Source organism: Rhamphochromis longiceps, linkage group LG22 (assembly GCF_057381845.1).
Source record: "Rhamphochromis longiceps isolate RC_006_pf linkage group LG22, R_longiceps_female_GT1.1, whole genome shotgun sequence".
Lineage (NCBI taxonomy): Eukaryota > Metazoa > Chordata > Actinopteri > Cichliformes > Cichlidae > Rhamphochromis > Rhamphochromis longiceps.
The window spans coordinates 7,965,032-7,977,481 of record NC_140577.1 but is presented as its reverse complement, the minus strand read 5'-3'; the positions used below and the strand labels follow the sequence as shown (position 1 = coordinate 7,977,481).

Sequence of the window (12,450 nt, the reverse complement as noted above, 5' to 3'; positions counted from 1 at the left end):
GGAGAACAACATGGCAAAACTGATTTTGTCACCACTTCAGTTTAGCATTAGAAAATATTGTAGGATACTGGGAAATATGTGATGCATGCACTCTTACAGCTAACATCCAATCAAACAATAAGAAGTCCAGTCATGAATCACAAAGAGCATCACAAATTGCGTGAAGACAGAGTTTTTCAAAAGGACTGTGGAGAAGCTACCCCGTTGTTGCCATGGAGCGTGGCACGGCACATTATATCGCTACACCTTTGGTATCACTTTCTCCAGCATCCGTGCCGTTAATGCCCTGAAACGGAGTGTGAAACGTCTATGTGCAATGTGCCGAGCAACCGAGCACAAAAGGCTGAAGGATGATAATTATCATGTGATCACTGTAATTAGAATTTGAGCAACACTTTTCCATAAATTTCATTTAATGGTGCCACTGAAAACCAGAAACACTGTCTCGCAGGATTACAGTGTGATGATCATCAAAGAAAAAAACTCCAGTGAGACACCAATTATGTCTAATTATGGTCAATGATGACTAAGACATAAAAGAAGGCTCGGTGGAAAAGGTCATGAGAACGATTTTGCTCCTCATCTCAACATCTTGGTACGGGGTAACAATACCAATCAGAACCTTGAGTCAATTATATAATCGCTCCTGTGATTAACTGGAGACCTACAAGGGCTCATCCAAACTTTATGTGCTCGGGTGATTCATACGACAGACAAAAGACTGCACAGAAAGTTGTGGTTCACACTAAATACTAAGAGCCACGTTTATTCTGACATTTATTATTTTGCATCTTGACCAAGAATAAAAAGAGGTTAGAAATAATGTTATATAATTTAACATAACTTTTAAAACTCTTGTGTTTCACAGACATCCTTTCTCTTCCCACAACCTGCTGATGCTCAAGTGTTTGGTCACCACCTACTGGCACATCAGGCGCATAAAAATCCTTCACTGAATACACCATCACAACATCAGGTCCATAATATGAAACGTTATATAATGGAAACATAAAACAATACTATAAAACAAAGACCTAAATTTGCCTAAAATCATTTGCAAAGACTCCAAACTTAGAAGTGATTTAGGAAAACTCTCGATTACATAAATTCACATGGTGAGAGTTAGATTTCAGGTTAAATCCATTTGTCATGATGGTAAATTTAATCCTTGATCTAAATTATTATAATAAATAAAATTCTTCAGCTTCTACGATTTACTGTTATAATACATGGGAGCTCATCATGTCTGTGAATGCTCTACGATGTGAAAAATAAAATAAACTGCTTCACAGCATGAGGCTGTGAAAGCTATCAGCGTGTTGCTCTGCTGATGAAGGTCGAGTAGACCCAACTTGCATTTTTCCAGCTCCGAAACACTTTAGCTATGATGACTTTGTCAATGCTGGGTTTATTATAAGATGTAACAGAATACTGACTAGAATCTTTACCCATGAAACATGTAACCAGCAGCTTTAATTACCTCACTGTTATTCTGAATTTGGAGCACATACTAATGGCACTAATGTATGCACATGATTGACCTGTGGCTCGTTTTTTCTACAGCTGCCAAACCAAACTGTTATTATGCTGGCAAGTTAACTACCATTAGTCAGCTGTAATTAACCACACAGTGTAATGCTTTAACTACTCAGTTTGTCTTAAGTGTTACATTAAATTTTATTCCTCTAACGCCTAAAAAGATAAATTAACCTTATTATGCAAAGCGCAAAGACTTTATTTAATCACCAGGATGAAAAAAAAGTGGCAAAGCTTCTTCTTTCTGCCAGTTTCTCCTCTGCTTAGGGAACTCCTAAGTAGACCCTGATTAATACGCTGTCAGGGCTGATATATTATGTATTAGCTATTTACCAATATATCAGTATCTGTAATTATAAAAACCAATAAACGTACATTTAAAAAGTACGGAAGAGACAGAAGAAAGGCCCTTTCAACCATGAGTGTTGTAAAGTTTTGTCAACCTGAGGGCAACACGTGTTTGGAACGCCACTGTTACGTTCCCCCCGAAGGGGTCTAGGCATGTGAGAGAGGGGACCAGTAACAAATGAGTCCGGAATCAGAATGAAAAAGGAAAACAAACAGAGTTGTTCTGCATCAATAAAACTTTATTACAAAATGGTACAGGTTAACATTAACTTAAAGGGCCGGCAACGCCGTCTTACCAATAACGCCAAAGAAACAAAGAAAACGCTCGCAGCCACGAAAGGCAGGAGGACTACCAAACAAACACAATAAAAAAGGAGGCACTTCCCACACTTCCTACCCTACTCCCCACCACGGGGAGACACTCTCAGGGCCCACAAGCCCGTCTGCTCACTGGTCAGAAAGAGGCTGTCTGTCCAAAATCTAGCACCGAACCGCGTAGAGCCACCGAGGAAAAAGCCACCCTGCTCACAGCTCATCCCCAGTTTAAATAGCCTCAGAGGATGATTGCTGACTGGAGTCAGGTGGCAAACGAGGCTAATCAGCAGCAGCTGTGTCCTGGGGAGAGAGGAGAGTGAGAGAGACAGAGAGGGGTAGGAGTGGCAAGAGGGGTGGAGGCGGGGAGAGTGGGCAAACACCCCACCCACACACTCCCACAGCCTCACAGAACGTAACATTCCCCCCCCCCTTACATTGAAGCCCTACCAAAACAACAACAACAACCTATTGCGAGCTGCGTGAGAGTGCATCAGCCACTATATTGTCAGTACCTTTCTTGTGTATGATCATCAGATTGTAATCCTGGGCCAGGAGTGCCCAGCGCATCAGTCGCTGGTTGTGATTGTACATCCGGTTCAGAAAAACAAGGGGGTTGTGGTCTGTGAACACGGTCACCGGGGAAGCGCTGGAGCCCACATACACTTCAAAGTGCTGCAGAGCTAGAAGCAGAGCTAAGGCTTCCTTCTCTATGGTAGAGTAGTTCAGTTGATGGGGTCTGAACTTTGCAGAGAAATAACAGACCGGATGGCACACACCTTCCTCATCATCCTGCAGCAGGACTGCCCCGGCTCCGGTGGCACTGGCATCGACCTCTAGCTTAAAGGGGCGAGAGAAGTTTGGAGCTGCCAATACAGGGGTGCTGCACAGAAGAGATTTTGCCGACTCAAAGGCATGCTGGCATTCAACTGACCATTCAAAAGGCACCTTTGGGCTACACAGTTTGGTTAGCGGGGTCACGACCACAGAAAAGTTCTTACAGAAACACCGGTAATATCCGGTCATCCCTAGGAACCGCCTTAGTTCCCGTCTGGTGGCTGGACTCGGGTAGTCCAGGATTGCAGCAACCTTCGCCTCCACTGGGCGGACCTGCCCAAACCCCACCTGCTTACCTAGGTAAGTGACGGTTGCCTTACCAAACTCACACTTAGCGAGATTGAGGGTCAACGAGGCCTCGGCTAGCCGCTGAAACACTGTCCTCAGAAGGGACATATGATCTGCCCATGTGTCTGTGTATAGCACCACGTCATCTAGATACACATTGCACTGGGGCACATCTCCCAACACCAACTGCATCAGTCGTTGAAAAGTAGCTGGGGCATTTTTCATGCCAAAGGCCATTACTGTGTATTGCATGAAGTGGTCAGGGGTGACAAATGCAGAAATCTCTGAAGCTCTGGGAGTGAGAGGCACCTGCCAGTAGCCTTTAAGGAGATCGAGTTTGGTGATGAATTTGGCAGGGCCGATGCTGTCAATGCAGTCTTCCATACGAGGAAGCGGAAAAGAGTCAGAGACTGTTACAGCGTTTACCTTCCGATAATCTGTGCAGAAACGGGGTGTGCCATCAGACTTAGGTGTTAGTAGACATGGGGAGCTCCAGGGGCTACAACTAGGTTGTGCCAAGCCGTTTTCTACTAAGTACTCAACTTCTTCTTTCATGACCTCACGTTTGGCGAAGGGGCAACGATATGCATGCTGCTTGATTGGGACTGCGTCTCCAACGTCAGTGTCATGCTCACAAACGTGGGTACGCGAGGGTACGTCACTAAAAAGAGACAGGTAGGAGTGCAGCAAGTCAAGTACCTCTTTACACTGGGACGGAGGAAGGTGAGATAGGTTGGCCTCGGCCTTAGCTAAAAAAACAGAATTTGACAACCGCCCACATTGCTGTCCCTCAGAAAGGGTACCCAGATCATCATCACCCTTAACTTCAACACTTAGCAGGGCAACAGGGACTGAACCGGGGACAGCCGTCCCAGCAGTGTCTGATGATTCTGTCATGCTGGTGTCTCTGGTATGGTATGGTTTCAACATGTTGACATGGCATAGGCGAGTCTTCCTTCTGCGTTCTGGGGTGTTGAGAATATAGTTGGTGTCAGACACTTTTTTCACTATCACATAGGGGCCTGAGAAACGAGCCATGAGGGCAGAACTGGGCACGGGCAACAACACAAGAACTTTGTCCCCAGGCTGGAACTGTCTTTCCACTGCTTTTTGATCACATCGTTTTTTCATGTTTGCCTGGGATACACAGAGAGCCTCTTTTGCTAACAAAGTAGCCCGTTGCCACCTGTCCTTGCATGTTTTTACAAACTCCACCACAGTAGTTTTAGGCACACAACCACTGAGAAAACTCTCCTTCAGCACCTTTAGCGGACCCCGCATGTCATGTCCAAACACCAGGGTAGCTGGGCTGAACCCCAAAGACTCCTGCTTCGCATCACGTATAGCGAACAATACAAAAGGGACCCCTTCATCCCAGCTTTTTCCGGTGTCGTGGCAATACTTACTCAACATCGCCTTGAGAGTTTGATGCCACCACTCCAGTGCACCTTGTGACTCTGGGTGATAAGCACTAGACACAGAATGAGAAACTCCAAAGGACCGTAGAGTCCGATTAAAATCCCTGGACATGAAATTGGTACCCTGATCTGTCTGCACGGTTTTCGGGAGGCCAAAGGTGGTAAAGAATTTGACTAGTGCTTTGGTAATGCTTGCTGTCGTGATTTTCCGCAGAGGAATCGCCTCTGGGTATCGAGTGGACACACACATTATGGTTAACAAGAACTGATTCCCTGCCCGCGTCTTTGGTAAGGGGCCAACACAGTCTACCAGGATATGCTCAAAAGGTTCACCGACAGCAGGGATAGGACGTAGGGGGGCGGGGGGCACCGCCTGGTTCGGTTTACCCACAAGCTGGCAAGTGTGACAGGTGTTACAAAACTGCACTACATCTGCTTTCATTGCCGGCCAAAAGAAATGCTGCAGTATACGGTCATATGTTTTAGTGACACCCAAATGACCTGACCATGCGTGATCATGTGCTAACTGCAGCACATGCCACCGCAGACTGGTCGGAACCACCAACTGCCGCACTACGCTCCAGTCTTCTCCAGGCCTTGGGGTCCACTTGCGCATCAATAAACCTTCCCAAACGAAAAATGTCTGCCTCTTGCTCCCCTCACCTCCCTTATCCTGAGCTGCTGCGGTAAAACACTGAACTAATGAAGGGTCTTCTTTCTGAGCCTTCACAAGTGCTTCCCGGGTGAGCAGAAAAGGAGCTCCAGACACAGGAGCTGGCTCAACCACACTGTGAGCTAACTCTAAGGCTCCATTATCTCCCTCATCGGTGCAGGGCATCACATCCTTCTCTAGAATAGAGCCGATCACTGAATCTGACAAATCAACCCCCCCACCTTGTTGCTGGGCACGTGAACGAGTCAGAACGCTCACCGGGAACACATCCGGGTGCTGCAGGCTGAGGGCATCTAACACAGGCTCTATAACAGGATTGTTGGTCACCTCAGGGGTAGGGTAAACTTTCCCACCCGCGATATCATTTCCCATTATAAAATCCACCCCATTAATCGGGAGAGAAGGCCGCACACCCACTGAGAAGAAACCACTCACCAGCTCACTCTGTACCCAGATACGATGGAGGGGAGCAGGCACAAAACTCATCCCAACACCTCTTACAATGATGCTAGAGTCACAGTCAGACTTCTCATTAAATTCAAGCACACTAGCTAGTATGAGGGACTGTGAGCCACCAGTATCACGCAGAATGGTCACTTCACGCTTATCCTCGGTCTTACCAGAAAGCGAAACTATCCCCTTAAAAATGAAAGGCTTAAAACACTCATCCGGGGTCTCAGGGGAAGGGGGCCTACTGACAGGAGGCATGGTTTTAATCAGCCCAACCCCTTTTGGTTTACGTGAAGACGAGACTGATTGTTTCCGTCTGTAAGCTTCACAATCTGCAATCAGGTGGCCAGACTTAAAACAGAAAAAACACTTTCGGTCTGCCTTGGGACGAAACACAAGTACCTCACTCTTTGGGTGCTGTGCAACTGGCACCTCGCTAGCCTTCACTGGGGCATCGCGCCGGTCATACCTACTGACACTGGTTTTATGGACGAGCGCGAACTCATCAGCCAGCGTCGCAGCCTGCTGTAGCGAGGAAACCTTCTGTTCATTAATATATACCGCGATGCGCTCAGCAATGCAGTTCTTAAATTCCTCTATGAGCATTAGTTCCCGGATCGAAGCCAGGTCAGTGGCTTTGCAGGCCGCACACCACCGATCGAAAAGAACACCTTTTTCCCTGGCGAAATCAAGATAGGACTGACCCTGACCTCTTCTCAACCCCCGGAAACGCTGCCTATAGGCTTCTGGGACCAGCTCATAGGCCAGCAGGATAGCCCTTTTCAGCTTGTCATAGTCCAAGCTGTCCTCAGCTGACAACGAGGAACAAACTTCTTGAGCCTTACCCGCCAGCTTACATTGGAGCAAAATGGCCCATGAATCCCGTGGCCAGTGCAAGGCCGTGGCTATTCGTTCAAACGACTCGAAGTAGCTGTCGACCTCAGTGTCACGGAACATCGGAACCAGACGACTGTTTTTCCCTACGTCAAACGGGGTGTCTGCCTGACGAATGGAGGCGGTCGGAGGAAGGGAAACCTGCCGGAGTTCCAGCTGTCGCAACCTCACAGCTGTCTCTGCCTCCACCTCCACCTTCCTCAATTCGACCTCTCTGGCTCTAGCAAGCTCTGCGTCTAAACGCCTAAGCTCCAGCTCTTTCTTTAGCTGGAACTCCCTCTCACGGTCCTCCTTTTCTAACTGGAGACGAGCCAGGCGTACACGGAGCTTAGCATCCTGCTTCGAGCCTTCACTTGATTCAATGGAGAGGGGTTCGAAGCGAGGCAATGTCATGGGTTTGTCCACAGGCAGCCCCTGACCAACAGGTGTCGACACCAATGGACCTACAGCTTGAGCTGATGCCTGCGGAACAGGCTGAGACGCTGCACCATGCTCAAGTGGACTGGCAGATACTGGCAAGGCCACTATCCCTTTCTCCACCAAGCCAGACACAAGAGCAGCTTTCAGCTCAGCCTTACGCAGAGCTGTGGAAACAGAAATGCTATAACCTGATGCCACCTCATGCAAATCCCTCTTCCTACAGGCGTCCAGTTGGACAAGCGAGGGGTTTTTATTAAACACGGCAATATCAAAGGTAGCCATCAACTCTAAAAACAAAAAACTACCTGAGGCTAACAATAACAACAAAGAAGCACCACCTCCAATACACAAATGAGAAAACAGGCGGGAAAAGTGTGGCCAGAGGTTAACCAATAAATAAAAGTACCGCCGACCCTCTCCCCAGACCTGCCTACTAAAATCTTAGCCTAGTTAGCTTCTGGAGTGTACCAGGCTCGAGGCAACTTTAAAGGCTAAGCATCAAGTGCACAAAGCACCGACAAGCCTACCCCCGACAGGGAACTAATCCCCACCCGGGATTACTCCGAAAATAATAAAGGAAAAATAAAAAATGAGTGCCTGAAGGAGGAGCTTACGCTCAGCTAGACACTCCCCTTTTGCTAACTGGAGAGGGAGCGCAGCCGATACCATACAACTAACCAGGCCACCGGCAAACAACTCACAAAAACTCTATTTTCCTTCCATTCATATCCCGGACGAGCCCCCACATTGTTACGTTCCCCCCGAAGGGGTCTAGGCATGTGAGAGAGGGGACCAGTAACAAATGAGTCCGGAATCAGAATGAAAAAGGAAAACAAACAGAGTTGTTCTGCATCAATAAAACTTTATTACAAAATGGTACAGGTTAACATTAACTTAAAGGGCCGGCAACGCCGTCTTACCAATAACGCCAAAGAAACAAAGAAAACGCTCGCAGCCACGAAAGGCAGGAGGACTACCAAACAAACACAATAAAAAAGGAGGCACTTCCCACACTTCCTACCCTACTCCCCACCACGGGGAGACACTCTCAGGGCCCACAAGCCCGTCTGCTCACTGGTCAGAAAGAGGCTGTCTGTCCAAAATCTAGCACCGAACCACGTAGAGCCACCGAGGAAAAAGCCACCCTGCTCACAGCTCATCCCCAGTTTAAATAGCCTCAGAGGATGATTGCTGACTGGAGTCAGGTGGCAAACGAGGCTAATCAGCAGCAGCTGTGTCCTGGGGAGAGAGGAGAGTGAGAGAGACAGAGAGGGGTAGGAGTGGCAAGAGGGGTGGAGGCGGGGAGAGTGGGCAAACACCCCACCCACACACTCCCACAGCCTCACAGAACGTAACAGCCACAAACAAACCAACCAAATGATGCGAACAGAGCGTAAACATTAATGTTTATATGTTTGTTTGTTTTCAAGGTGCCTGTATTTGTATAGCACTTTACTAGACCTTTTACACATCCAGTCATCCACCCATTCACACACACTGGTGATGGCAAGCTACATTGTAGCCACAGCCACCCTGGGGCGCACTGACAGAGGCGAGGCTGCCGGACACTGGCGCCACCGGGCCCTCTGACCACCACCAGTAGGCAACGGGTGAAGTGTCTTGCCCAAGGACACAACGACCGAGACTGTCCAAGCCGGGGCTCAAACCGGCAACCTTCCGATTACAGGCGAACTCCCAACTCTTGAGCCACGATGACATTACATACTTGTGTTTTTGTTTGTTTGGTTTCTTTTTGCGTAGGAAAAACTCCAAGCAAACTGAGCACACTTACCATGTTCATGTGTGGAACAATGAGCAGCATCACGTAAAAATAGTGCAGTTGTGAATACACCTTAGACGTCAATGGAGGGGCAACAATCATAAATAGGCCAAAAAACAAGAGGATTTGCAAACTCACCAGCGTAACGGTGAGATTAAGGACCCGTCCTTTGCAGTCCACAAAGTAAACACTGTCCTCATACCAGGGGTCTAAATGCAGGTAATTATACATGCCAAAGGCACGCATGTGTTCCAGGGTGTACTGAGTATCCTTCAGCTTGACCTCCTCCACGGCTGCGGCAGATATGAAAAAGAAAAGATTAAATATGGCAGTAATCAAATTTCTGTTATTTATGTTTTTACTTAAAAAGCAGTTTAACCTTCTGCCTTTCCTACAGTTGCTTTGTGGAAAGTGTTACATATGTCTTAACATATCTTAATATTTCAACATTTTACTCTAAGATGAACTATTGGTGACAAAAAAACTGCAATTAACTATTTTTACAGCTACTATTTGTCTGAATTATTCCCACTAAATAAAGTATTGTTGTTGTTTTTTAAAGCACATTAATCACCTTGTAATATGCATACCTGCATCTACTGTGAGTGGATGTCTGTGCAAAGTGTAAGCACCTTTTTATATAAGTAAGACTGTATCCAAACCAATGTTATAATGAATTCTCCTGTTAGGCACACACTTCATAGATTCTTGATTTTTGGCCCACACTAGCTGTTTTATAATCTGGATAAGAGACGTAGTAGAAAACACCTGGATGCAACTCAGGTGAGCTCAGCTGGCCTGTTTCGATTAAAAGGAATTAGCAAGCTTTTGTATATGATTATGCAAAATATCGTTTTAATCACTAAAGTACATTTCTGGATCAGCAGCCCCACCAATTTAGTATTGTTCAAACTTAAGTTAAGATCTTGAAGTTAAAACACGTATTACAAAACTAACCTTATAACGTAAAGTAGGTGCAAGCTCCCTATGATTGTTTTTAAGTTATTTAAAATTGGTGCACTTGACTTGTCCTGGCAATATAAATGAGTTATGTATGTGTATGCAGTTCAAACTGTAGTAATTAGTCACTTCAGCGTTAATCTGTTAATTTTCAGTGGTTTAAACAATGCTATTGTTCAGATTTTTCTTAGTGATCATGTGAAAGCTCATTAGGTTACAGTGGTGGGCCTTAAGATCTCATTCTGAGCCACTGAGCTACAGATACAGCTGCCAAAATATTATGTAGCATCAACAGCTGACGTCGTCACGTAGTGGCAGCTAATAAAATGTCTGAGATAATGTCAAATAACTTACATTGCTATTCCTATTTAATGTTATACTGGACAGAAGTTATACTGGACCTTTATCAGGGCTAGGCTAGCACACTTGCTAACTGCACTGCATTAAGTTTTTCTCACCAGCATCCAGCTCTATGTTGTACGTCGGTATGGCGTCCAAGGATAACCTGTAACTCTCAAAGTTTGGGTCCAGCAGGTCTCTGTTGACCTTTAATGAGTAGTTAGACGCAGTCATGTCTTTTTCAATGAGACTGGCTTATTGACAAGTTGATGACAGCCTGTATGCAGCAAGAGGAGGAGGGTGAGGTGTAGCCAGCGTGATACACATTTCCTGTGTTTTCGTCATTGTTTTCTCACACGGAGCTATTTTACGGCGGACAAAACCTCCCAGGGCGCAGGGGAAGTTGAGTCCTGAGCTAATTTCTCTTGAAATGCTTAAGTAACTGTTTTAATGTAGTGTTTTCAGTTTAAATGTATTGTATTATATTTGTTGTTATTAAACAGGTATTTTGAACACTAATGAGACTATCATTGGTTATTCAGGTTGACGTTGAAAGATTAACCGCTCCAAAGCCGGAACTTTTAAGCGTTGAACGTTTTTAGACGGTTCAGTTGCGTAAAGGGACCTTATGTTCCCCAGCTGATCCTTCTCGATAACGGTAGCGGCTACCTGATAGGGGGCTAAATTAGACATTATAATATATGTTTTTATTACTCTCTTTCTTCCGAGCTGACTGTGTCGGTGTGTGTGTTTAATTTCAGGCGGATCATGAGCAAAGATTCCCAGATGAGGGCTGCAATAAATCAGAAGCTGATAGAGATGGGGGAACGGGAGCGGTAAGCGAGTCTTTCGCTGCAGTGATTTGATGCTGGATGGTTTGGCGTGGTTTTGAATTGCACAGATTAAGCCACATAATGTGAATTAAATGTGTGGCCGCAGGTTGAAAGAGTTGCTCAGAGCGAAGCTGGTGGAGTGTGGGTGGAAGGATCAGCTGAAAGCACACTGCAAAGGTATTTGACTTGTTCTTATGTTTGTGTCCGGTGATGCTGTCGTGGTGCTATAAAAACAAAAGTCACTAAAGTCATTACCTCCCGTTTGAGCCAGATGTGATCAGAGAAAAGGGCCTGGAGCATGTCACAGTGGAGGACCTGGTCACAGAGGTCACACCAAAAGGCAGAGGTACAGTACAGATGTTCAAACGCAACAGCAGGGGGAGGAAGACTGTTAGAAGTGATGAGCATACTCATTTGCATCGTTGGTTTAGATGTACAAGTCAATTTATTTATTTATTTAGCACTGCACATAATCTTTAATACATCTTTGTGCATGCTAACTAACAAACTGCTAATGTTGTAGGTCAGCACTACTTATTGATTACAGCTCTTACAATTTCAGGTTTCCCTGATATACAGTCTTGAACCACCCCTCACTCCTTTATATTTTTCTTCCAAGGAGCCAGACGCTGTATTTTCTCTAAACTGTTTTGAAGTGGTCTTCAGTAGTAGTTCTTCAGACTTTCTGAAGGTCTTTCAGAGTTTGTCTTTGGACATTGACTGCCCATTTGAAGAACACTTTCAGATGTCTCAGTCATTTTAAGTGAGCTTTAGCCTAAAGAAGATGGCAGTGTTTCTGGATCATTTTCCATTATTTGGGCATATTGGATATTAACCATTATTCGTGCATGGCATGGTGATTTCTGGAAATGTTTCTGAGCTTCGTAGGAAGTTTTAGAAGGAGCTGGTGCCTCTTAAAAGTCATTTTATCTACCAGGCCAACACTATAACATACATAGAAAAAATATTAGAAACAGCTGACAGGATGACAACTTCTGACAATAAAAGTATCGTGTTGTGTGAGTATGTAAGTTTCTATTTTGTGTTCTGACTTATCTCTCTTCATCTCTTCATCTCTTTCCTCTGCAGCACTTGTACCAGACAGTGTGAAGAAAGAACTCCTCCAGAGAATCAGAGCTTTTTTAGCTCAACATGCAACCTTGTGAATGACACACTTCCCTTTTTTTTTTTTTGTTTGTTTGTTTGTTTTTACTCACAGTTGATCCACGAGTGAAATCCAAACTGTTGTTTATTATGTTCATTTTAGTGCTAATTTTATTTTTTATTGTGTGTTTTCATATTGATTTTTAGTTTATGCTGCAGTTTTGGAGAAGAAAAATAAAGTCATGCCTATTTTGGTCA

At 45.3% G+C, this 12,450-nt stretch overlaps 2 protein-coding genes across 2 annotated transcripts in view; one reads left to right on the top strand and one right to left on the bottom strand.

Annotated features, from left to right (window-relative positions):
* The window catches only part of nudcd1 (NudC domain containing 1), a 58,108-nt gene extending 47,516 nt beyond the window's left edge, over positions 1-10,592 (bottom strand). The window contains exons 1-2 of the mRNA XM_085395658.1: positions 10,375-10,592; positions 9,095-9,249 (exon numbers count right to left, since the gene is read on the bottom strand). Coding sequence (XP_085251784.1) covers positions 9,095-9,249; positions 10,375-10,489 — 270 coding nt within the window. The 5' untranslated portion in view covers positions 10,490-10,592. The remainder of the gene's footprint in view (positions 1-9,094; positions 9,250-10,374) is intronic.
* Positions 10,593-10,833: 241 nt separating this feature from the next.
* On the top strand, positions 10,834-12,450 carry LOC146643324 (transcription and mRNA export factor ENY2-2). Its single transcript, XM_085395659.1, has 5 exons — positions 10,834-10,913; positions 11,017-11,091; positions 11,195-11,265; positions 11,360-11,434; positions 12,178-12,450. Exons 2-5 carry the CDS (start codon positions 11,024-11,026, stop codon positions 12,252-12,254), a joined length of 291 nt encoding a protein of 96 aa, XP_085251785.1. The 5' UTR covers positions 10,834-10,913; positions 11,017-11,023; the 3' UTR covers positions 12,255-12,450.

Excerpts from the sequence above, each read along its gene's own strand:
- LOC146643324 (XM_085395659.1), top strand. The coding sequence starts at position 11,024 with ATGAGCAAAGATTCCCAGATGAGGGCTGCAATAAATCAGAAGCTGATA. Across the intron at positions 11,266-11,359 it reads GCTGAAAGCACACTGCAAAG|ATGTGATCAGAGAAAAGGGC; the intron begins GTATTTGACTTG and ends CGTTTGAGCCAG. Across the intron at positions 11,435-12,177 it reads GGTCACACCAAAAGGCAGAG|CACTTGTACCAGACAGTGTG; the intron begins GTACAGTACAGA and ends TTTCCTCTGCAG.